Source organism: Pelophylax lessonae, assembly GCF_965119305.1.
Source record: "Pelophylax lessonae genome assembly, chromosome: 4".
NCBI lineage: Eukaryota > Metazoa > Chordata > Amphibia > Anura > Ranidae > Pelophylax > Pelophylax lessonae.
In genome coordinates, this window is record NC_138771.1 from 141389715 (window position 1) to 141416955 (window position 27241).

The 27241-nt window shown below is 42.9% G+C and overlaps 1 protein-coding gene across 2 annotated transcripts in view; it reads right to left on the reverse strand.

Annotated features, from left to right (window-relative positions):
* Positions 1 to 11569: 11569 nt before the first annotated feature.
* TMEM266 (transmembrane protein 266) overlaps positions 11570 to 27241 on the reverse strand; it is a 65947-nt gene continuing 50275 nt past the window's right edge. For both annotated transcript variants that reach the window (XM_082252846.1, XM_082252845.1), the window contains 2 exons: positions 17482 to 17544; positions 11570 to 12606 (listed from right to left, as the gene is read on the reverse strand). In XM_082252846.1, coding sequence (XP_082108972.1) covers positions 12077 to 12606; positions 17482 to 17544 — 593 coding nt within the window. In that variant the 3' untranslated portion in view covers positions 11570 to 12076. The remainder of the gene's footprint in view (positions 12607 to 17481; positions 17545 to 27241) is intronic.

The window sequence follows — 27241 nt, forward strand, 5'->3', positions numbered from 1 at the left end:
CTCCTGCTTAATAGATCATAAGATGATTATTTCTTTTTTTTTTTTTTAACTCTTTCAGCTCTCACACCTGTATACATAGTTTGTAAGGTTGCATAAAGTGTGTATGAGACACAGAATATTGTTTTCCATAGCCTGAACACTGTTCGCTAAGAAACCCATCTCAAATTTTTTTGGACTAATATACACTCTCCACTGACACCACCAACTGTGGAAGGGAGCTCCTTGCCTTTCAGCCCTAACAGTTTAGCTATTTTGGCACACTAGCTTTTTTCCTTGCGCATCATGACAGCAAACAATGGGTTGTGGCAACGCCCCACAACCTGTTAACTATAAATCAAAGACCAACCCCGCTCACAGCATTCTCCTATTTGTCCTCACCTGATCAGGACTGGAGTCGCGAGGTATCCTTTACCGTTTGTCGCTCCAGCCAGATTCAGCCTCTCCTGGGTGGAAGTTCTTCCTGTACAGTCCTCCAAATGAGCTATATGGTTGGAGCCCCATTCTGGGGGACATAGTTCAGCCTCTCCTGGGTGGAAGTCCTTCCTGTACAGCCTCCACATGAGCAATCTGGTTGGAGCCCCATTCTGGTGGTGCAGGCCTGTCAAGAAAACTTTAAACAAGCTTTGACCTAAGTGACAGCGGTTTCCCTTTGCTTTCCAAATGCCTTTCACTTCTTTTCTCTGTTTTGTGGGCATTTGCAAATTCCAAGATGGCTGCAGTAGTGCAAGTACTCGGAGCATGGAAAGCAGGAAGTGATGCGACTCCTGTGGCTAGTTTCCTGGTTAGCCCTTTTTCAAGATGGCGATCTGAGCATGCTCAAGCACTGATATCATATCACTAATAGCAAAATGTGACAGTTTTAAACGGTTTTATGGCATTTCATGCTGGATGCTTATGTGGTCATTGTTTGCAGGTATGTTTTCCCTTTTTATGGTATTTACCCAAGTTTTTCCTATTGCCTTCTTAGTGTTGCTCTGGGATTACTGTGCTCTTTATGGAATTTACCTTGGCTCTTCCTATCCCCTTCTCAATGCTTGCTCTGGGATCATGCTGTTTTTTTCATTTGTCTGCTTCTTTGCGCTGTTTCTATCAGGGAACGCTACCCAGTCAGACCACCCATTGCTTTTAAGGTATAGGGATTAGGTAAATAGTGAAGATTGAGAAAAAGGGAGCCAATATCTACAGCCCTATAAGGACCTCAAGATGGAGGAAGCCCTCTAAAGGTCAAGACAAGTCACCATCTAAGAGCACCGCAGCCATCCAGGCAATGTTGATCAAGGTCACCATCTCAACTCTCATTATCATGCTCCCAGTTTACAAACATCACAGGTTTCCAGCCCTAATAGCTGCTGCATTTGTGGTGGAAAGTCTCTGCCTGGAACTAGCAGGATACAGCCCTGCAAGGACCTCAAGATGGGAGGGAGCCTTTTAAAAGCCATAACAGTCACCATTTAGGCAACATTGATCAAGGTCATCATTTCCACTTATATTATTGCTCCCTGTTTAAAAACACCACAGGTTACCAGCCAAGTCCGCTTGGAGGAAGCGAAAACTGACAAAGAAGGGGATGTCTGCAAAGAATCCACATTGATTAAAGAATCAGCCAAGGAGTTGATACATGAAGCCTGCACTCCCCAGTCAGTGACTGAATTGCCTAGCACTTACAACCAGAGCCAGTAGGTGGTGTCCAAATTGGAAAGCTTGTCAGAGGAAGAAGGCAATAAAGGGATCACAGGCTTTGACGACTGCCCAATAGAGCATTTTGCAAGGGCAAGTAAGGACGCAATTGCCTGGAGTGAAGTGGAGTCTCTCTCTACAAGGTTAGAAAGTACTCATTTCCCTTAATCCAGGAAGAATGGAAGGGGTCAGAGAAAAAAAAAGGCCTGCATAAACAGGTTATCAGAACTGTATGGTCTGAAAAAGCTAAAGGTCAACTCGCTGTGGTCTCCTCCGATGGGGGATGCATCATTAATACAGCTGGCAAGACACATCACCTTATGGTTACATTCAAGGAGGCTCTAGTCCAAAAATTAGATCCAGCTCTGAAGTGCGCCTACAAACTTTAGCATCTGCAGACCAGCAATAACCAGCCCATGTGTTGATTTAGTCTAATGGGAGTGGTTTCACAATTATTAACCAGCTGCTGCACCTGCAGGACTCTGAGGAAAGTGGCAGGGTCTGCACCCCTTTAGACGTGATTTCCTATTGGGAGTAGCTTACCAAAAATGACATTTTTGTTGCAGGGGATGCCAAAAATCTGACTTGTATCTTAGTGCAGACTTCTGGGAAAATCAGTGAGCCAATCACACAAGCAGGAAGTTTTGTTTCAGGGGGGCATTGTTTACACATTCCATGTATTGAACAACTCCAGATAGCCATATTGCATTGCATTTTTCAGAAAATTATAGCCCTGCAGATTGAAAAGGAAAGTGGATTTACCCTTTAAAGAAGCCCATCGGGAGGAAGTGAAGCGAGACAAGGTGGTAACCGCTTTGTAAGTAAGAGCTGAAATTGGCAGGAGACTGTGGCGGATGTGTTAGATGACATTAATTGATGTTTTCAAGAGCTGTGTTTCCCGCGTCCACGATAAGGAGGGCATTATGGCTAAAGCCATGGTCGGTAGATCCCACCTTAAAAATAAAACTGGTGCAAGATACCAGACAATAGATCCAATCTATTTGGGAGTAGACAGGATACAGCCTAGGGGTCGACCGATTATCTGCAGGGCCGATATGCACTTTCCCCGATATATCGGCCCCCAGCGGTTACCAATATTGCCGTGACGTCATTGCGTATGTTGCGTCTCCGCGCACTGGGAGTCGATTGGGATAGCTTCTGTGGCTGCCTTAGGTCGCCTCCCTCAGCCTCGTTTCGAGTCTCACATGTGCGCACAGTGTGTTTTACACCCGCCGTGGCCACACTGGAGTCTCTGCATGCAGTGCACAGTTGAGACAGTGAGTGATTTCTTCTCAAATCAATCAATCATACAGTAGTGACCAGTGCACGTTGTGTAACACAGCGGCCACCCACAGCGGCCCTGTGCCAGCTAGCCCCCCAGTTCCACACACCCACAGGCCTGTACCAGCCTATATTCATTAGTGTCTTTCAAGTTTCAATGGAGATAGAAAAATTAAAAGTGTGGTCTGGTACTATTTCTCTTCTCCAGGAAAATCAGCAACACTTGCAAAAACAATATAAGCAAGGGATCAATAACTGCAAAAAACAAAAACATGTCTAATCTTTGGGCCCATCTAAGATTTCATCATGTTGAATTGTATAATGCAGCACAGAAAAAAACAAAATTAATCACAAGGTGAAACATCACTATCCCAGGCAACAATAACATGTTTCAGAAAAAAACAGGTGGCTAAAATCTGATGGAAGATCCCAACTGCTGGACAGAGTAATCACAGAGATGATGGTCACTGATAACCAGCCATTTACAATAGTGTCTGACTCTGGATTTAAGCGGTTGATGTCCATAGTTGAGCCAAAGTACACACTGAAGAGTGACAAATTTGTATCGAACTGAAATGCTGTAAAAGATTCACCAAAAGGTCGTTGAGAAAGTAAAGGCTATGCTGCAACCAGAGAATGCTGGCAACTCACTTTCATTCACGACTGAGTGCTGGTTCGGACAAACAGAATTACTAATGAGTTTTACATGCCACTTCATTGACAACGGATGGACAAGAAGGCATTTGGTGTTGAATACAAAAGTGATGCAAGGATCCCACCCTGGGGAGTACATAAAATAAATGTTTCTAGGCATGCTAGAAGAATGGGGAATCACCAAAGACTAAGTGATACTTTTTTTTTTTTTTTTTAGTATACATGTGACATCTGAGGTCTTTTTGACCCCAGATCTCACATTAAAGGGGACCTGTCCTGCTTATTTATATTACAAGGGATGTTTACAATCCTTGTAATAGGAATAAAAGTGATCAACATTTTATTTATTTTTTTAAAAAGGGACAGTGTAAAGTTAAAAGGTAAAATAAAAAAGAAAACAAAATTTCAACTGCCCCATTCCTCTGAGCTGCAACTCAGAAGTGAACACATACACAAGTCACACCCCCCTATGTAAACAGTGTTCAAACCACACACATGAGGTAACGCCGCAATCGTTAGAGCGAGAGCAATAATTCTAGCCCTAGACTGCCTCTGTAACTCTAAACTAGTAACCTGTAGAAATTTTTAAAGCGTCGCCTATGGAGATTAAGAACTAACGTTTCTTGCCATTCCACGAGCGTGCGCAGTTTTGAAGAATGACGTTACGACGAGTAAATCGATACATAACATTCTCTTTCACATTATAAAAAAAAAAAAAATGGGTTAATGTTACTGTGTTATGTTTTATTTAAAAAAAAAAAAATTGATTTTTGTAAGAACCGTAACATCCTTTTCTCTGAAGTCCATTGACAGACGCAGCTCTTATACCATAGGTTATGCTACCCACTACAGGAGTAGTGCTAGGCAGGAAAAAAATTCACTGACACTCCTACAGGGGCTGTCCTTCACAGCATAACTCAACACACACTCTGCCACAAGCCAGTTTCGTAGCAAGCAGTGAAAAAGAAGGCAAACCATCCCCCATAACAGAGGGGCAGGTGCTGCGTCTGTCAATGGACTTCAGAGAAAAGGATTTTACAGTAAGTTCTTACAAAAATCCAGTATTCTCTATCTTCCATTGACAGATGCAGTTCTTATGCTTCCTTTACCTTAGGGACGTCCCAAAGCAGTGTAGGTATGAGGGGTGGGAAGTATGCAACCCAAAAAAAAAAAAAACAGGTAATGTTTTTCCAAAGGCTAAACATAGCCAACTGGGTAACAAAGCTCAACCAGGAAACACAGGAGCTTACCCCATAGAAAGCAAATATAAACCCCTTAAAAGAGAAAAACAAGTCTCTTTAAACAGCAGCCTGCAAAACCTTGTGGCCAAAGGATGCATCTGAAGATGCCAACAAATCTACGTTGTAGAATTTTATAAAAGTATGCATGGACGACCAAGTCGTGGCCTTACACAATGAGTAACAAAGGCCTGATGAGGAAAAACCCAAAAGGCACTCAGCAAAAAGTAGGACACGCTGTCGCAGGGAAAGGAGGAACCTGACCCTTCAATGAATAAGCCTGTACAACCGTCTGCCTAATCCATTTGGATATAGACGCAGCCAAACCCTTGCGAGGTCCCTCAGTAAGGACGGAAAAAAAAAAAAAAGTCTGATTTACTAAAGGACTCCGTGGGCAACCGGTAAACCCTGATCGCCCGAACCACATCCAGAGAGTGCAAGGCAATTTCCTTGGGATGATTAGGCTTAGGACAGAGTGAAGGCAAAAGAATGTCTGCATTGAAACTGAAATCAGACACCACTGCAGGAAGAAAAAACAGATTAGGTCAGAGAACCACTCTATCTCTGTGGACGGCCAAATAAGGTGAACGTCAGAAAAGCGCCGCCAACTCAGATACTCTGCGAGCAGAAGCAATAGCCACCAAAGGCAACCTTCTGATACAACAAAAGGCAGAGATCCACCTCACAGGAGGAACCAGCAACGTCTGCAGCATGGAGAACTGAGCACAGGACGCAATGTCACAGGAAGAAGACCTCAATCCACAAGAGGCCAAACTACCTGTGTAGCTCCAGGCTACAACAAAATGGCGCCAATACAACCGCATAGGAAGACAAGGGAAAATGGCCACATCACCGCAAACACCGGAAGCCGATGCCCACACCTAAGATGTCGGCCGAACACTGCCATGCAGTCAGGACCCAGATACAAGACCACACCAGGGATCTACCTAAACAGACCCCACAGGATAAGGTACCGCTGTATACCCCTCCCCCTAAGGCGTCAAATATAGCGCCCCCATGTGGGAGCAGGGAGGGCAGGGCCGGGATCCTGATAGGCCAGGGGGATTTTTTTTTTTTAGGAAAATGGGGTCCTATTATCCCCAGGAGTGGGCCCACATCCCCCCACTAGAGGCCACTAGGGACATGGGGGGCTCAGATTACTCACCATACCATGGACCGGGTGGGCTCCACTCTGGACAGACCACCTCCCACCCTGAGTGGGGGTGCTGCCAGACGGGGAGTATGCTGCGACTGGCATTCCCGGTCGATGCGTCCCAGCGAGATATCCACTTGCAGGCCTGTCCCCGTCCACAGGGGCTCTGTCATGGCGAGGCCTATGCGGGACTATAACCTGCTCACGTTTGTTGGCCAGGCTGAGAGACCGTAAGGATCTATATTATCCAGTGCGAAACCTCAGCCAGCTGTCGCTTGTAGTTCACCAGGAGGACCCCCCCTGACACTAGCTAGCATTAGTGAGTAGAGAGAAATAAACAGAAAAATTCTTAAAAGAACAAAAAAACTGAGATCGAAGTCCCAGCAGGAAACCTAGGTCCTACTCCTTCACTAGGCAGCAAGTAACTGGCTTGTGGTAGAGTGTGTTTGGGGTTATGCCGTGAAGGACAGCCCCTGTATGCGTGTCAGTGAATTTTTTCCTGCCTTGAACTACTCCTGTAGGGGGCAGCATAACCTATGGTACAAGAAGCATAAGAGCTGCATCTGTCAATGAACGATAGAAAAAGTGTATTTTTTCCAAATAAATAGAAAACGAGCCACCGTGAAGGTTCCAAGTGCTCAGAGGAGATGAGGATTAGGTTCACCTCTGTTCCTAGTGGAAAAAATAAAAAAATCAGGTAATCTGTGCCAAGTGCTAAACTTGAAAAAAACTCAACAAGCACAGAAAGTTGGAGTCGTGCAAGATAGAGAACCTCCAATCAATTATATTACTGCTAAATCTGGGACATTGGATGCCCTGTAGGTTTATCAGACAACCACTGTCCCAATCCATCCTCAATTCCTCTACCAGTTTCAGTGCCTCCCCCTTAGTCCGTACACCTCCCCCCAGGGCATTCGCAAAGGTCCTACTGTCTGCAATAGCGATGGGAAAATCAGTAGAACTTTCACAAGGGAAGATCCGTCCTCTGACAGAGAAAGTCAAATGTGCTAGGAGAGCGAAGTCTCTTCCAGCAGAACAGTGCCTAAATATCCTTGGTTCTTCGTAACTGACCATTTGTTGTTTTTGAATGGAACATTACCACATCAGATCCTAGCCAGACAGGTTGGGGGATGCATTTCAAAGAGCAGGCTCCTCAAGGTCATGGTCAGTTTATGAGGCAAGGTATTGAATGCTCTCGAACTGGGAGTAGTGTTCAATGCCCTTCTGTCATTTACTCCTTTTATAGGAGGAGCAAGAGTTGTACTGTGCCTATACAGCAGTGGAACTTCCTGTATTAATAATTACATTTATACCATTTTCGTTTAGGAGGCTCTAGTTTCTCTCTCCTACAGTTGAGCATTGAGTCACCACTGCCTCTGCCAGTAATGATGGGTCTGCTCTCTCATGGCCATTTTTGCCATCCAGCTCTTAGAGGCTACTTTTGATGGCATGGAAATGGAGAGGCGGAGGCCACCAAGTCAAGGATGCTCAGTGTAGGTAGTGGCTACCTGGTGTCAAGCCAGAGAAGTCTCCATGAATAAGGCTTAGCAGAGAATATGGGTAAATTATGCAGATCTCACCAGCAAAAGACTGGAGTCCTTTATCACCTAAACCTTCCAAGGTTCTGCAGTTCTTACAACCAGGGCTGAACAGGGGCCTAGGTTCAAATATGTTTAAAGTTCAGCCTCATCTCTACTTGCAGGGGGGTTTAAGGAGTCCTTAACCCTTTAGTGATGCAATTTTGAAAAGGCTTGCATAAAGTTATAGATCTGCCAGGAAACCCTTGTTCCCTATGTGGGACTTGTTTATGGGCCTCAGCTCTTTAAAGGTCTCATTTCTATTCTGCAAAATTGGCTACACTCAGAAATACTGTCTTCAGGGTTAGATTGCAGTTTGCTACAACCTCTGTGAAAAGGGTGTCAGAGCTGCAGGCTTTGTACTCAAGGAGCCTCACCTAACGTTCTACCCAGACAGAATAGTCCTTAAACCCCAGACTGCTTTTATCTATAGGGTGTCTTTCTCCTTCCACTTTAACTAGGAAGTCAATTTACCGTCTTTTTTGGTTAAGTGAGAAAACCACAATCCCTGAATGTTGCTCTTGTTGGCAGAGTATTGAAATGATGCACTGGAAGCTCCTTGAGTGCAGAGAATACAGCTTTACTTTCATGGAGGAAAACAGAACATATATTTTCATAGAACAGTAAACAGTAGCATCCAAGTACATACAGTGAGAGATAATGCTAATGCTTCCTCAGATCATAGATTATATGTACCATACACTATAACACTACAGCGCCATCTGCTGCGTAGATAGGTATAATGCATACAGTATATAGTCGTATTGTAAAGCAACTTTTGCTGTTGCTCTTCCAACAGATCTATGATGACCTGCTTATCAGCTACCTTTTCATTCAGGAAAACTAAAATCTGTTCTTGGTTCTAGCATTGCTTAAGACAGGGTTAGTCAGCATCAACACCTACAGTCACCTCCTAGATTGTTAAGACAATTAAACGTGCCTACTCTTCACAAGACCTGCCTGTTTCTGAGGACTTAAGAGCACATTCAACTAGGACAGTGCCAGCTCTGTGGACAGAGCAGTGCAGAGTCTCCTGAGGTTTTCTGCAAGTCAGCAATATGGTCCTCCCCGTACACCTTCATTACACTTTAGGTTAACCTGGCTCACGACAGTAAAATTTGGAAATTCACTGTGCATACTTACACTACTGACCATTACAAAATTTTTCTTGCACCCTCCTGTATGGTGAGTTAGTCCCCATTGTATGCTGCGCCAGGAAAACAGAAAATTGTATACTCACCTTTCTGTTATTTTCCTTTCCTGGTGTATCTTCATGGCAGCATACAGATTCCGACCCAAATGGTGAGAGTTACAGAGAATGCTGTGAGCCGGGTCGGTCTTTGATTTATAGTTAACCAGTCCTATCAGGTTGTGGGGTATCAAGCGTATGCTCCCATGAAGATGCACCAGGAAAGGAAAATGACAGAAATGGGGAGTATACAATTTTCGTTTTTTTATTTGCACACATGTAAGAATCCGCATTTTTTGCTATAAATACCTAAAAGCCCAAGAACATTTTTATTCTTTTCTGAAAGCAGAGGTCTTTTAGAATAAAAAGATAGTTGCAATTTTTTTATGTTGCACAATATTTGTACAACTATTTATCAAAAAGAAAAGCATATAATAAAATGAATGTTAGTGCCCACAAATACAACATAAAAACCCACTTTATTTTGGTAAATATAAAAGATGGGATTTTGTCAAGTAAATAGATACCTAGAATGACAAGTCTTAAAACTGTGTGCACCGGTCATTGCGCAAAACAACAAAAAACAAAACAACAACAGGTACCCAAAAATCTCCATAGACCACGCTTTAAAACCATTACTGATCTTTCTGTTTGGAGTTAACTGAGCTCTGGCCCTAAAATTATTGCGCTCACTCAGATGTTTGCAGCAATTCTTCCCGTGTGATGCAGTTGTGCATTACACACGTGCGTACCCTGCACGTGTGTGGCAATAGATGTTTTTAGTTCAGTTCCCGACCTGGCCTATGGGCGAATGACAGCCAGACAGACCTCTCGTCGATCTGGGTGGACGTCGTATGACATCCCCCCCCCCCCCCCCCCCCAAGTAACGCATTCTGTCACCGGCTGCATCCACTGAACACAACTGATCACATAGCAGCCCACTGCCATTACCATGTGACCGCTGTAACCAATCAGCAGGTCGCATGACAGCTGTAAACAATGGATGGCTTCCTTTCAAGCCATCCATTGTATTGTGTTGCTAGCTGTGATTGGTCAGTGTGATCACATGTTACAAACTGGGCCAATCATGGCCCATCTGTGCCATGTGATCAGCTGTGGCCAATCACAACAAAAATTTAATGAACCGATTTCATTCAGTAAAATACTTGTATATAGCAATTCAATTCATTGCTATATGCAAACATAATGTGTGTAACACAAAAAAAAAAAAGCAGGATATCCAATAACCTGACATTTTTTAGGCCTCAAGAAATAAGAGATAGGCCGTCATTACATCCGGATTGATCAATTTTCAGATATATATCATACTTTGTGGACTATGTATAGACTTTCCTACAGACTAAACACTATACATACACTTACTTGGGTTATTTTTAGCAAAAAAATGTAGCAGAAAACATTTTGGCCTAAATTCATAAGGAAAGATTTTTATTATTATTATTATTATTATTATTATAATACAGGATTTATATAGTGCCAACAGTTTGCTCAGTGCTTTACCATTATTAATTTGCACTATTTTACAACAGATTTCGATTTTTTTTTTTTCAAAATGTACAGCCTTTTTTGTTTATTTAGCAACAAAATAACCCCGTGGTGAATACCATCAAAAGAAAGCTCAATTTGTGTAAACAAAATGATAGAAATTTAGTTTGGATACAATGTTTGCATGACCGCACAATTGTCATTCAAAGTGAAACAGCAATGAAATCTGAAAATTGGCTTGAGCAGGAAGGGGGTAAAAGTGCCTGGCATCTTTTTTTCTTAATTTAATTGCTTTTTTTTTATTTTTATTGCTACCACAAGGGGTTAACAAACCCCCCTGTGATTGCATAAAGAGTACCTATTACCTACCCAATGCTGACATTGAGGGTCTCATAAAGGAGATGAATGGAGTTACTAGAAAAAACACCATACATACTCACCTCATTGGTGTGATGCTGCAGCTGTTCCCTGCTGGTTCTAAGACGGAGGACTTTGCAATTACATGACTGCTAATCACTCAGTTCTGAGGAGGGAGCGCTGATTGTCACTCACCGCTCTGCTATGGAGTGCCGAACTGGAGTTGGGACGGGTGTAGCGGGTGTAGCTGGCTTTGTCGCTTAGCCACCAGCTGAGAGCCGGAGCCAGATGTCAATCAGGCAGCTGGATAGATCCCGACAATATAGTCGGGATCCTTCTAGAACCTGGAAGTCACAGTACAGTAAGTGCACTCCTATGACCCACATGAGAAGTATGGCTTAAAAAAAGCTGCTCATGGTGGCTTTTAAGGGATTTTGGTTTTATTTTTCTAGTTGCCTATCAGAGATGGTGACTTCGGGCCGGCGGTGTGGCTCACTGCTCCTTCCCTGGGTGTTGATGGTAACTCCGGCCGGCGTTGGGGGGCTGCTGCCTTCGAGCTCCCTGCTGTCCGCTCTCTACTCCCGCTACCGAGCTTTGGCCATACTTCTCATTTACAGAATAGAAAAATAGAAAAACAGAAATAAAAAAATAAAAAAAATCTGAATAAAGATTGCTAACAGGAAAATTGGAAAGAGTTATCAATTAACACTGTTAGAACATCTGTACTTTACACAGCAACTCCTGGCTGTCATTTCAAGAGCTTGGGTTTTCTGGCAAATACAGGGAGGCGGAATGACAGCAAGATAATTCAATGTCTCCCACCTTGCTGCTGGATGATTGTACACAAACACAATTTAGTACATTAATTATTTTTAAGATAACTGTAAAGCAAATGATCTGAGGACAATAGTAAAAATAAATGCACAAATCTTTGTTCTTAAATTGTTAATTTTATTTTTGCATTTCCAAGTACTGACAAAATGTCATTGCATTCAAAAATATTGCAGCATTTGTAGAAAATCTGTAGTTATGGGTAAAGGAAATATATGAAAGCCATAATATTGCAATAACACAGATGTTCCAGTTGATCGAACATTTGTGTGCAGAATATGCCCTGGGTATAGCTTCTCCAAAAATGGTTGTACAGTAAAAGCATGCGGTTAATGGATCAGTTCTGTAAACTCAATTATGAGGTCCGCCATAGAAGAGTTATTTTGGAATTGATATCTCCTGAGAATAATGAATGGTGGCTTCTGAGGATGGTTTCTGTTCCAAATAAAGGTCACATGGACACAGAATTTGGATCTACTTTGAGCGCTATCTGGAGCAGATGCAGGTAAACCTCTAAACAATGTCAGAAATCTGGTCACGTTGCATGAAGCAGTCATAACTGAGAATCTACTTCTTTTTGTTATTCACTGAGGCATGGCTCTAAGGTCTTGCTTCATTTTAACTCTGCATCTATCTTTTTACTTTCTAGTAGAGGAAGATTAAGAGGAATCACTGACCTATCATGAAACATTCCAAATCCTTCACGATTTACTCTGTTGTATATGCTTATGCCTTGTCTGGGACTAGTTGTACGTAAACTTGCTGGATTACTTATATGTAAGCTAGCTCTATCCAGCCCTTTCTGCATGAAAGAAGCATCATCCGAAAATGATAAGAGTTCTTTAACAACAGCATTATTCACTGTGCGTTGGATAGTTTGGGCCAAGGGACAGTAGTCTGTGGACTCCTCCCTAGTACTGCAGTCTGTGGACGAACAGAAGGCCTGGCTGCTGATACTCTGTGCTAGTGTTTCAGAGCTCTCTGGAGATCGGGACACACTCACTGATGTTAGGCTGCTGGAGCTGCTTGTTTGATCCTGGCTGAATGGGACATCTGCTGAGTAGAGATCAGACGATATGTTGGGGTGATGGTGAACATCAATAGCAGCTGTAGTGATGATGCACGTCCCAGGAACTCCACTTTCTGCAGGTTAACACAATATGAAACATTCAAAGATATGCCTTATATAAGGTCCTACTTTTTCTACACCTGCATTTTTCTCAAGCTGGAAATAGCTTTAGTACCCATTCACAGATTGTTTTTTGCTCTCTCTCTATTGATGGCAACAAAGACCCAAAATGTCATACTTCCCTCTAAAAAACCCAAAACTCTGAAGGCTCCTGGCCAATTTCTTGTACCAGCTGGATACTTTCTCTTAACAGGTTGACACATGAACTGGACAGATAACTAAAATGTAACTGGCACAGTACCTTCTGGGTGGAAATGAAGGACCCAAAGCAAATATGGCTTTCTAAAAGGAATGTGTTTGCAGGCATAGCGCTAGTGTTGATGCCATCAGTTTGAAATGCTTCGGACATCATGCAGAATTCAATCTCAGGTGTATTTGACCTGCGATTGACCTCTTTCTGATCTGCTTTATGGAAATGCAAACAACTTATGGACAGAGGGCCTTTCCTTTCTTCTTTCCGGTTTCATAGAACTGTCTTTCTATGAAATACAGAAGGCTGCCATTGTTGATTTTCTGAAAATGCTGCCTGTCATACTGATACTACTAGAGTACTAGAAAGCATCAGCATGAAAAAAAGTCTGAGTTAATACGGACTTTACTGATGCGCATTCCTGTTCCAGATCAGAAAAAAAAAAAAAAAAAAAGAAAAACCCACAGTCCTGACCAAAAATATTGGCACCCCTGCATTTCTGTCAGATAATGTTCCACTTCACCCAGAAATTTGTTGCAATTACAAGTGTGTAGGCATTCTCGTGTTTATTTCTTTTGCTTGTATTGGTAGGACACTAAAGTGGAAAAACAAAAAGTCAAATCTGAAACATTCCACAAAAAGCTCTAAAAATGGACTGGATAAAATTATTGGCAATAATTTTAAGAAATAATTGCATACCAAATTTGTGATGCTTCTGTAATTTGTAATTAAGCTCACCTGTATCAATTAACAGGTGCTGACAATATAGAAATCACACCGGCAACCAGTTAAAATGGTGACAAATTGATCCAACCTTTCTGTTTATGTCTGTGTGTGCATGTGGCACAGACATATAACAAAGGTTGAATCAATTTGTCACCATTTTAACTGGTTGCCGGAGCATGAAGAAGAATAAAAGCAGCAACAAATTGTCTGAGGATTTGAGAACAACAGTTGTGGAAAAGCATGGACAATCTCAAGGTTACAAGTCCATTTTCAGAGACCTTAATGTTCCTGTGTCCACTTTACACATCATTGTCAAGACGTTTACAGCCCCTGGCACTGTAGCTAATTTCCCAGGACGTGGGTGAAAGAGAAAAAAATGATCAAAGATTGCAGCAAAGGATTGTTCGAATGGTGGAAAAAGAACCTTGACTAACTTCCTGACAAATTCAAGTTGTACCCACAGGGTAAAACTGTGTAAGCTCGCACTATAAGTCACCATCTGAATGAAAAGAGATGTTATTATATCAACGAAATGGAGGATCTAGTGGCGGCTGAAAGGGGCACGCGAGAGAAGTTCCTCAAACAATGGTACTACTGGCATGAGTTCAGTTTTTCCGCAGAATACAAGGCTTTGATCACCTAACTTGTTAATGGCGGCTGGGTCGACCATCTCCCCCCCCCCCCTTCCCTTTACCCCCCCTTTTTTTTCTCTACCCCTCTTCCCCCCCTCCCCCCCCCCCCCCCCCTCCGTACTCTCTTCCTCCTTTTCTTCCTCCAGCTCTACCCTTCTTCTGGGAAATTTCCTTCCCCCAAGGGCATACGTACACAAATTACTAATGGACGACTGCGGGAGGGTGAGGTCCCCAGATTTGTTGTACCTCATTGTCTCCGTTTGCCGGCCATTTGAGAGATGCCGGTGGGGAGTGAGACCTTTCTGGGAGACCGGCGCCCCGCAGATCGCTTCTGACCTCTCGTTTATTGCATATCACTGTTGGATCACGAGTACATAGGTCTCAGTTTATTGACTTGTTACTTGATTACCGACTAGGTTTAGACATGTACCATTGCCGTATATTGTATTGTATGCCTTTTCCTCTTCAATAAACATTGAATTTATAAAAAAAGAAAAGAGATGTTATTGAGGAGACCCAGGTGGACCCCACTGCTGACACAGAAAAATAAAAAAGTCAGATTGGAGTTTGCCAAAACTTACCTGAGGAAGACAAAATCTTTTTGGGAGAATGCGCTGTGTACAGACAAAAAACAAAATTACAGCTTTTTGACCATCATTGTACTGTTTTAAGAAAAATAAACAAGGCCTTTAAAAGGAAAGAATACAGCCCCTACAGTCAAACATGGTGGAGGTTCACTGATGTTTTGGGTTTGCTTCAGGCACTAGGTGACTGTGTGCATGGCATTATGAAATCTGAAGATGTTATTGAGGAGACCCAGGTGGACCCCACTGCTGACACAGAAAAATAAAAAAGTCAGATTGGAGTTTGCCAAAACTTACCTGAGGAAGACAAAATCTTTTTGGGAGAATGCGCTGTGTACAGACAAAAAACAAAATTACAGCTTTTTGACCATCATTGTACTGTTTTAAGAAAAATAAACGAGGCCTTTAAAGGAAAGAATACAGCCCCTACAGTCAAACATGGTGGAGCTTCACTGATGTTTTGGGTTTGCTTCAGGCACTAGGTGACTGTGTGCATGGCATTATGAAATCTGAAGACTTTTAAAGAATTCTGGAGTGCAATGTAGGGCCCAGTGTCAGAAAGTAGGGTATCTGTCAGAGGTCATGGGTCTTATAGCAAGACAATGACCCAAAACGCACGTCAAAAAGCACCCAGAAGTGGATTAAGACAAAAGCGCTGGAGAGTACTGATCTGGCCAGTTATTAGTCCAGATCTAAAAATCGCATAGAGAACCTATAGAGGGATCTCAAAACAGCAGTTGGGAACGGGACCCTTCCAATCTGACAGACCTGGTGCAGTTGCCAAAATGAGTGGCAAAATTCCAGTAGAGGGGTGTAAGAAACTCATTGATTATTACAGAAAGCTATTGATTTCAGGTTTTTTTTTTTTCAAGGGGTGTGCTACCAAACATTAAATTTTAGGGTGCCAATAATTTTGTCCAATCCATTTTTGGATTTTTGCGTGGAATGTGTCAGATTCACCTTTGTTTGTCCACGTTTTTTGTGTCATACCAATACAAACAAAAGAAATAAACATGAGAATGCCTAAATATTTGTAATTGCAACAATTTTCTGAGCAAAGTGGTCCATTATCTGACAGAAATGCAGGGGTGACAATTTTTTTGGCCATTACTGTATGTAATATTTTTTGATACACATTGAAATACTGAAAAACAACAGAAGATTTGGTGCCAAAAGGTATTTATTGGCAGAAAAAAAAAAAAAGGGAGGCTACACGATCGCTGCTGCCTAGCTGTAGGTGAAACCAAACAGTGAAATGTCAGCGCAGATCTTTACTTCTCAATCAGACAAGAAAGAAATAATTTTTAATAATTACCGGCTTGTGCTCAAAATCTGATGAATCCATCTTCTATTGTGTATCATATCAAATTGCTAGTAAAATAATTTGTGCATTTCAAATTGTAAACAATCACTCTCAAAAAGTGCAAATGCTAAAGTGCAAAAAAAAAAGGAACTGTGAGGTTTCATAAATCAAACAATGTGTGCAATAGTATACAAATGCATGTCTACTCATTAACAAAAAACAAAAAATATACAAGTGCATAAAAATCAAAACACTTCATAAAGTCCAAAATCAATATATGATTCTCCAACAATCAACAGCGACAAAAAATATATTTTTCTTCTTATAAAGTCCCACACAGAAACCAGGAGTGAACAAAGAGGACGAGAAATTCTTCCACAAAAACTGATTTACCAGATTGAGTGGCTGGTCAGATTATAAACCAGACAAAAAAGGCACCTCTCAGTGTGGACTGTATAATAAAGATTTATTAAGACACATGTAAAACTCACATAGAAGTTCATGTGAAAAAGCCTGTGGGATGATACAATGCCCAAACGACATCTGGAGGAGTAGGGGGAAGAGGTGCCCGTGCTGATGCTGTATGTCTCTCACTCACGTCCCGCTGTATCCGACCGGTAGAAGGAACGAGATGAACCCCCAGCTGGGAGGGGTGAGACGCAAGTTGGTAAGTGAGCGTCGCTCCTCTGACGTCACAACTCACGTTTCGGAGCATGCGCAGTGGATGGAAGAAAATAATGCACGCTCCTTTTTCAAGCACATTAGTCAGTTTGGGGTGATCGGTGGAGGATCGCATTGGGTGGTTGCACACAATTTTTTGTGGAAGAATTTCTCGTCATCATTGTTCACTCCTTCACTCCTTCCAACTTCTGTGTGGGACTTTATGAAGAAGAAAAATATATTTTTTGTCGTTGTTGATTGTTGGAGAAACATATATTGTTTTTGGACTTGATGCACAGTTTGATTTTTATCCACTTTCATATTTTGTTTTTTGTAAATGAGTAGAGATACATTTGTATACTATTGCACACATTGTTTGATTTAGCGAATCTCACAGTTCTTTTTTTGTACTTTAGCATTTGCACTTTTTGAGATTGTAGGTTTACAAATTGAAATGCACAAATTATTTTACTAGCACTTTATTATGATACACGATAGAGGGTAATAGGATTTATCACTATTTGAGCACAAACAGAAAATTAGGAGATTTTTTCGTAGCTCTGCGCTGACCAATCCCATTAATATTGAAATACTGCTTTCTTTGACTTTCCTCCAGAATGTTATGCATTTAATATTACAGGAATATTCAATGCTCAGCAAGAATAACCGATATATTTGAATATGGAAATACTTATAAATGGATAGAAGTTTAGCATAAAAGTCTGTACACTTACCACTGCTGGGCTCATTATAATACTGCGTTATATAATTATTCATGTCATCCTTTGTAATTACCTCTGTAAAATAAAATGCAGAAGTCTAGATTAGCAAACTAGAAAAAAGTGTAACATATCAGTTACAAGCAATCTATGTGATTTATACAGTGGGGAGGGGGGGGGGGGATGATTTGATCCCCTGCAGATTTAGTAAGTTTGCCCACTTACAAAGACATGGAAGGGTCTATACTTTTTGTCATAGAGGTATTTTAAATGATAGAGACAGAATATCAACCAACAATCCAGAAAAAAACATGATTCAAATGTTTTAAATTCAGTTCAGTGAGTAAAATAAGTATTTGATCCCCAAGCAAAACAAGACTTCATACTTGGTGGAGAAAGCCTTGTTGGCAAGCACAGAGGTAAGACGTTTCTTGTAGTTCGTGACCAGGTTTGTACGTACCTCAGGAGGGATTTTGGTCCACCCTCCCTTCACAGATCTTCTCTAAATCCTTAAGGTTTCTTGGCTGTCACCTGGCAACTCAAAGTTTCAGCTCTCTCCATGAATGATGTATAGGATTAAGGCCTGGAGACTAACTAGGGCACTCCATGACCTTAATGTGCTTCTCCTTGAGCCACTCCTTTGTTGCCTTGGTGGTATGTTTTGGGTCATTGTCATGCTGAAAGACCCCTCTATGACCCATCTTCAGTGTTCTGGCTGAGGGAAGAAGGTTCTGATCCAAGATTTTACAATACATGGCCCCATCCATTGGCCCCAGCAAAGTCGGTTTGTTTCTCTACTAAAAGGTACAGGTCGACTCTGCTGCATTGAGGGGCCAATGGACAGGGATGAGTCGTGGATCAAATACTTATTTTATTCACTGGACTGCAACTTAATTTATAGCATTTGTTTTATGTATTTTTTGGGGAAATTTGGTTGATATTCTGTCTCTATACATCTATGATAATAAATTATAGACCCTTTATTTCTTTGTAAGTGAGCAAACTTACAAAAGCTGCAGGAGATCAAATAATTATTTTCCCCACTGCAAATAAAATAATTGCTTAATAGAATAAGGCTTCACTGGTATAGGGTGTGTAGTTGGAACCCCTCACCGACATTAGCGCTTCATCCCTAGCCTGGGAGCCTGACTGACCGCATAATTTTTTACCAAGTCATGCCTGAGAGTTTTCCCAGAGTAAAACCATTTCCCATTGTCATGCGACTAAAAAACAATGTTACCAATATTATAAAATGCAAGGAAAAAAAAATTGGAAAACTGTAAATTATATAAATTCCTCTTAGTTTCTTCACACACTGGAGCTCTAAACCAGGGGTCTCCAAACTTTCAAAACGAAGGGCCAGTTTACTGTCCTTCAAACGTTAGGGGGGCCAATCAGTGGCCAGGGGGAGTAGAAAATGTCCTGGTGTGAGTGGGAGTATAAACAGTGTCCCCTCTTTGGTATTAGAGAGAGGAGTACTGACCCATCATTGGTTTTAGTGGATTGAATTGTGCCCCATCATTGGTGTCAGTGGGAGGAATAGTGCCCCTGATGTCAGTGGCAGGAACTATGCCTCAAGGGCCAGATAAAAATCACGCAAATGGGCGAAATTTGGAGACCACTACTCTAAACAGTACACTACAATAAAGGCAAACTTTTTTTTTTTTTTTTTTTATTAGTGCTGGACAAAGTGAAGATGGATTAGAACCCGTCAGCTTTCATTGCTGTCTACACCCCCGTTAAGGAGATTCGCCCTCTCTATTGGTCCTGTTTACCATTATTAGTGAAAGCATGAATCCCAAATTTTGTGTTGTACCCAGAAAAGTAATAGAGGGAAAATCTTTCAATTGGGACACTAGTTCTGGTGACCTGGAGGTCCCCCAAGGGATTCCCTTAATTTGCAGGATTTCCTCTCACTTCCTGTTTTGGTTAAGGGATAGGAAGTAAAGAGAAATATCTGCAATGGGACACAGATGGCAAAAAAAAAAAAAAAATTGACAGGGGTATGACCCTCCCTTACTCTATCCAAAAATGGAAACAATTGGATTTTTGACTTGCAGTAAAATCCATTTCTCTGATGTTCATCGACGGACACAGTTTCCTATCTTCTTGACCATTGGGTTATACTGCCCCCTACAGGAGTAGGACACTAGGCAGGCAAACTTGACTACGCCTATGGGGCAGTCCCAGGGAGTATACTACCACTCTCTGCTATAGGTATTCAGTTTTGTTACAAGTAGTGTCAGAAGAAAAAAAAAACAACTCCATAGAGGGGAGGGTGCTGTGTCCATTAATGAACATCAGAGAAATGGATTTTTACTGTAAGTCAAAAATCCCATTTTCTCTTTCATTCATTGACGCAACTCCTTATCTTCTTGACACAGGACACAGCTCCTTATCTTCTTGACCATTGGGATGTCCCAAAGCAGTGTCAAACATGAGGGGTGGTAACAAGAAAAAATTCCCAAGCTAAACCATAGCCAACCAGGTAACATGGAGCTTGACCATAAACAACTGGAGCTCACCTGAAAAAAAATATAAAAACACCCTCAAAGAGGACAAGTCCTCTAAACAGCAGCCTGCAAAACCTTGCGGCTAAAGGAACCATCTGCAGATGCCAACACATCCACCTTATAAAACCTGCATCACTGATGCCTGATGACGGAAAGCCCAGATGGCACTAAGCGCCCGGGTAGAGTGCGTCTTAATAGGGAAAGGAGAAACCTGACCCTTAATGGAATAAGCCTGAAGCCTGTCTGAGCCATCTGGAAATGATCACAGCAGAAGCAGCCAGCCCTTTGCGAGGTCCATCTGTGAGGACAAATCGTGAGTCTGACTTTCTAAAAGACTCCGTAGCTGCCAGGTTCACCCTAATTGCCCAAACCACATCCAGGGAATGCAAAGAAATTTCCTTAGGATGCTAAGGCCTGGGACACGGAAGACAGGGAAGGCAACACGGTGTCTTCATTTAAATGAAATTCAGAGATAACTTTCGGAAGGAACAACAGACATGGATGAAGAACCACCTTTATCTTTGTGAACCACCAGGTAAGGTGAACAACAAGACAGCGCTACCAGCTGTAAGATTCCGGTACCTCCGGTACCCTTAATCACCACTTTCCTCTGTAATGCGTCCCACCTTTCTCTTCAGGTGGTACGCATATACCTTTAAGAACGATGATGTCACTGCTGAGCGCCGCAGAGCGGCTATTTCAACCGCCGGCGGTCTCACTCACATTGTTCGTTCAACCTGCCTTGTTATCCACATGCTTTCAAGCCTGTCTCTCGATCGGAACCTCCAGCTATTCCCTTTACCTGGAGCAGACCGGAACCTCGCTACTGATCCCTGTATCTCGCTACCGGACCATTCCTTATCTACTGGACCTCTCTAAACTACTAACATTACAAGTGATAAGTACCCCGCAGGGAACCCTCCATAACCTTATTGCACTACCTATGCACATTAAGGACTGTTACCACCTATCCATACTATCCTATCATCTGCACTGTTACATAGATTGCTAGCTCTTGAGCCTACTACCATCTATCATCTGCACTGCTGCATAGATTGCTAAGCTCTCCTGTCTACTACTATCTATCCTGTATTTGTCATCTGCTTTCCTCACCACCTGTTAGCATACTCGATACTAACCTATCTGCATTCCTAAATACCATCTTGAACTCTCCTATACAAAACCTATCAAGTGATTACCATCCTTGTCACTGTTCACACCTGTCCCTTCAGCACATCACCTTCATACTATCATATACATACTATCACTCCAGGAACATCTCATTGAGTGTGTATATATCTGTATGTTGAAGCTGACAGGCCCACGGTGATAAGTCCTGGAGAGTTGGATCTGGTATTCAACACATCTCTACATGACTACTGAGTGGAGATTTTTCAGCTGCAAATCCAGCCTATAATAAAAACGCAGGAGCGTTACACCAGCTCAGACACCCTGCGCGCAAAAGTGATGGCCACCTTCGGGGATACCTCCCGAATATTTTCAATGGGAGACTTCTGCAGAACCAACACCAAATTGAGGTCCCGCGGCGGTAACGGAGACCGCACTGGAGGAACCAAGTGTCTCACTCCCTGGATAAAAGGTACGCTCCAAGAAATGTGTGGCCAACGGACGTTGAAAGAAAACCGCTGAGAGTCGGCCCTTGATGGTACTCAAGGCCAGGCGCATGCTTAACCCCTCATTGGAGGAAAGCCAAGATCTGAGTCACCGAAAAGGGGCGAGTTTGAACCCTGAGGGATTCACACCATGCAATGTACAACTTCCAAATATGATAAATCTTCCTAGAAGTAGCTTTTAACAGCGTAGGAATCACAGTTTCAGACAACCCTCTGTCCTTCAGCACCTGGCTTTCAACAGCCAAGCAGTCAAAGCCAGTGACTGCAAGACTGGATGGAAGATTGGCCCTTGGGACCGCAGATCTTCCCTGAGAGGAAAAATCCTAGGAGCATCGGCAACCAGCCATACCAGATCGGCGTACAAAGACCGGCAAGGCAAGTCTGGAGGCATTAGGATGATCGGAATACCTTCTGCCTTGATCCTGCGCAGGAGTCTCGGCAGAAGCTTGAGAGGAGGAAAAGCGTAAATCAGACGATACTGACTCCAAGGAGCCACCAATGCATCTGTGGCGTCCTCTAGAGGATCCTGAGACTGTGCCACAAACCTTTGCAGTTTCCTGTTGAAGCGAGAGGCCAAGAGATCCACCTTGGGAGTACCTCACCAGAGACACAACTGATGAAACACCTCCGGATAAAGTGACCATTCCCCTTGGTCCAACTCCTGTCAACTGAGGTAATCCGCCTGCCAATTTTCCACCCCGGTTATGTGTACAGCAGAGAGGGCTGGAAAGATTTGTTCTGCCCACCTAGAATGCCGGCCATTTCCCTAGCCGCCAGGACACTTCTTGTGCCCCCTTGGTGATTGATATAGGCCAAGGCCATGGCATTGTCTGATTGAATCCATATCGGACACCCCAGGAGATTACTTCTGATCGCTCGGAGCTCCAGTACATTGACCAGTAGCCTGGACAGTCCAGACCCCCTGAGCGCACTCTGTGCCGAGGACGCCTCCCCACCCGGACAAGCTGGCGTCTGTGGTCACGACCATCCAGTACAGGGGAAGAAATGGTTTTCCCAGACGAAGTGCCAGAGAACAAAGCCACCAAACCAGGGACCTCCTCGTATTCCGGCTTAACAGGATCAGATTGTCTAGAGACTGAGGATCCTTGTTTCATTTTACCAGAATCTCCTTTTGCAGAGATCTCATGTGGAACTGTGCAAAACGTAACCGCCTCGAAGGTAGACACCATCAGGCCCAGCAACCGCTTGCAAGTCTGAAGAGATGACCGTCTGCTGGACAACAGAAGCTGAATTGCCTCCTGCAATTTCTGAAGTTTTTCCTGAGGAAGAAACAGTCCAGCTAAGGCTGAGTCCAGCGTCAGACCCAGATAGTTCAGACTTGTGGTCAGAACCAGAGCAGACTTCTGAAGATTCCGAATCCACTCGAACTCCTTCAGAGTTGGCAGAGTAATCTCCAAGTTGTCCAACACACTAGTCAAAGACTCTGCTTGCAAAAGCAGATAGTCCAGATACCCCAGTACTGCTATCCCCGCTGACGCAGCAATGCTAGCCCTGGGGCCAATATTTTTGTAAATTCCAGAGGAGCGGAGGCGAGCCCAAAGGCTAACGCTGCAAACGGATAATGCTCCTCGCCCACAGCAAAGCGCAGGCAGCGCTGGTGGGTGGCACATATTGGAATGTGAAGGTAGGCGTCCTTGATGTCGATGGAGGCTGATATACAGATGCCACTACTGTACGAACGGATTCCATTTGGAACTTCTGTACCCGCATAAAGCAGTTTAGCGCCTTGAAGTCCATAATGGGACGCACCTTGCCTTCCTTCCTGGGAACTGTAAACCGGTTTGAGTAAAAATCTTGAAAACGTTCCCATGTCGGAAACCAGAACAATCAACCCTTGAAGTAACAGGTCTTCCACTTGCATTCGAAATTCAATCTTGTAGCCGAAGCGAATGACTTTGTGGACCCACTTTTCCTGGTTTAGGGAGGTCCACGGATCCAGAAACCAGCGAAGATGTCCAACACCACAGCTACGGGTGAGGGCGCCCCTTCATACGGAGGAAGTATTTTCCGCAGATTTGGCAGAACCTGCTTGGGGCTTGTCGGACCAAGACCTCTTAAAACCCCCGGCAGAGTCCCTAAAGGGCTTAGATCCCTTGTCTCGAGACCCTGAGGGACGAAAAGGCTGTTTCGCCAAAAGAACTATCTTAAAATCATGGACCCAACCTAACCCTCCCACCTTATCTGCCCTTAAGACGGAGCTAAGGTCGTTAATGTACAAAGAACGCATGGACACAGTCCTACAACACCATATCTTTGCCAAAAAGTTCTTTGATAAATGGAAACTTTTTATAGAGCAGGAACTTACGGATGAGGATATTCAACATTTTATGAGGCCCTTCAGATATACGGATTGGTAAGGCGGAAGTAGCACAAACTCTGGGTAGATTAAAAATAGAGGTTTTGCAGGTCTGATTACTGCTGTTATCACTTGTGCCTTCAAAGTAATCTATATTTTTTTTACATATTTAGGTTATAATATATATATATATATATATATATATATATATATATATATATATATATATATATATATATAAAGGGTGATGTGCTAATACCATCACTTAAATGGACCAGCCTATGCTAGGATGTTGAGAAGGCTGACCTAGCAGGGAGCTGCGATCTGCACGCGCTCGCTGGTCGGACTGGGGGGGGGGGGACCCTAAGGATTTAGATTATACAGTTCATCGCCAAGTCCGATTGTAGATCACACAGGAACAAAATAATAAAAATAAGGATAAAAAATTGAATTTAAAAAAGAAGAAATTGCCAGGACCAGAGATCCCTGCAAGGAACTAGGTCCTTGCTCCTGACTAGGCAGAAAAAACTGAATACCTATAGCAGAGAGTGGGAGTATACCTAGTGTCCTACTCCTGCAGGGGGCAGTATAACCCAATGGTCAAGAAGATAAGGAGCTGGATGATGGAAACCTCTGGATTTTTGTACTCGCCAAAAAATCTTTTACGGGATCCTCAGGTCATACTGCAGCCTACAGGATTATTGGACATTTAGGATAGCCCCTCCCAATACCAGCATGCCTCAGTTTTGTAGCAAAGTTGTACCAAAAACTTAATAAACAAAGGGGATGAGACCTGTGTCCCTCAGTAGACTCTAAGAAAAATATTTTACAGTGGGTACAAAAAGGCAAATTTCTTTCTTGTCCACTGAAGGACTTTCATCTTTGGGACGTTCAGAAATGAGTCCCCCTGAGGAATGGGTATCTCAGCAAACAAATCGCTAAAAGGCGACAGCAGTAAAATGGCAACCGCCTGCAAGAAATTTCCTTTTGGTGAACTGAAACCAGACAGGATGGACAATATCCTGGTTAAGTTGAAAATAAACTACCTGAGGGAAGAAGGAAGTCCAGGGCCTCAATATCACCTTGTCTCTATGAAAAACTAGAAATGGTTCATAGCAGGGTAAAGGTGCCAGTTCACTCTACTGGGACCGGTTTCGTTTTTCTGATAAATACCTCTCATACTTCTGATTAGTCTCCTCATCATGGAAACAGCCTTTTTGCACTGCAGCCTGTCCCCTCTCCCCCCCCCCTTTTTTTTTCTTTTCCCCGTTTCCCTTTTCTGTCTGGATGCCTTAAGAGGTCACCTTTTCCATCCAAAAATGTTTAAACTGCTCTTGGATTGGGTTTACTACCTGGGTATGACCGACTGGATGCACTGTTCATTTATATTGTATTGCTTATGGTACATGCACATTTGCCACTCTCTATGCTTTCTTTCTTCCAAGTTCTTTCAGCTACCAAAATCTATTTGTTTCTTTCTGTACCTTCAAGGCTCTGTCCTTATACATTCCGCTAGCAGTTCTGCTTGTTGTATGAGTCTCATATGTAAAACTGTACCATTGTATGCTGGTTTTGGGAAGGTCATAGTTTTAAGGTGCCCTTTTCACATAGAATGCTTCCAAAGGTCTGTCTGTAATTGATTTGTCTGTCAAGTAATGTTTTTGTTTAAAAAAAAAAAAAAAAAAAAAAAAAAGCTTCCAGTTTAGACAATTGCCTCACAGAGGCGATAGCTACAAAGAATATCACCTTGTGGGTGAGAGAGAGAAATGTCTCTAATAGATTTTAATGGTAGTTTCTAAAGAGCACAGAGAAGCAGAAGGAATGAAAGGCCAACGTTCTCTGAAACAGGATAGAAAAAGGAAGAAACCTGACCTTTGATAGTGCTGAGAGCCAAACGCTGGTCCAAACGCAACTGCAGAAAGAGGATTCTGTACCACAGAGAAACTCCTAAAGTGGAAGCCCCGAGACTCACACCAACTGAAGTAGGCCTTTCATATCTCATAATAGATCTTACTAGCCTTCCCAGCCCTTAGCACTGTAGGAATGACGGATTCAGGGATACCTCCGTCTTAATATTTGGGCCTCAACAGCCATAATGTTAAAGCCAGCAACCGCTAAGCAGGATAGTAAATTGGTTCTTGAGACTAAGATTCTGATGATCCAGCAGAAACCATGGAGCCTCTGCCAGGAGTCTTACAAGGTCAGAATACCACATATTTTTGGGGCAGTCTGGAACAATAAAGATCACCAGAATGCCCTTGATCTCAATCCTGTGAAGCAGATGAGGAAGAACCTTCAGGGGGAGAAAAGGTATAGATAAAAGTTGTATTGATCCTATGCAACCACCAGAGCATCCAATGCTTTCGCTAGAGGATTATCTGGAAACAAACCTGTACAATGTTTTTTGTTTTTGGAACCCCTGGTCTCCAGGTTCAACATCTAGTGCTCCACAGCTGGGACACACCTCTAGGTGTTGGGACCTCTCCCCCAGGTCCAGGTAAATAAATCTGCTCACCATTTGCCCAATCTGGAATATACATGATGGATAAAGTGGGAAAATGAAGTTCTGCCCAGGGCTGGATCTGATCTCGTCACTGTGAGACTTCTGGTTCCTTCATGACGGTTGATGTACACCACTGCTGCTGCACTATCCAACTGAAGCAAATCAAATGACTTTATGGCGGAATAGTCCAACACTGCAGACTGAGCTAAACTGCCCAAAGTTCCAGAATATTGATCAGGAAAGAGACTCGGGCTTCCAAGAGGATGCCCAGGATGTCTTCCCAGCTTTCAAGATGCTCTAAACAATGAGGGTTCTAATGCCAATTTCTGAAGGCTTAGGATCCATACAAACCGCTGTAACATTTAGACAATTAAGGGTATTTTGTCTGACAGAGCACTGACTGTTCCCTCAATAGGAGTTTGTCAAAGTATTCCACAATAGCACAACAGGGCTAAACACCAGAGCCATCATCTTGGCGAACTTCCTGGTGAAGGTAGGCAATGGCAGACCTGGTGGGTTCCATGTAGAATTTCTGAGCTAAAATAGAGATTTAGAGTTTTTGAGATCCAAGATCGCACCCCCTTTTGGATTGCGAATGGTGAATAAGTAGGAGTAAAATCCTTATTGCAGACGGTTCATTGGAAATGTGCTAACCCACTTAGAAACACAGAAAACTTGAGGGTGAGAAACAGAGGAGGGGGCATAGAGCAAAACTCAAGCTTGTAACTCTTGGATACCACCTCCTGAACCCAAGTGTCAGAAATGCAAGCAATCCAAGCATCCACAAGTGTTAAACATCTCCCCACCC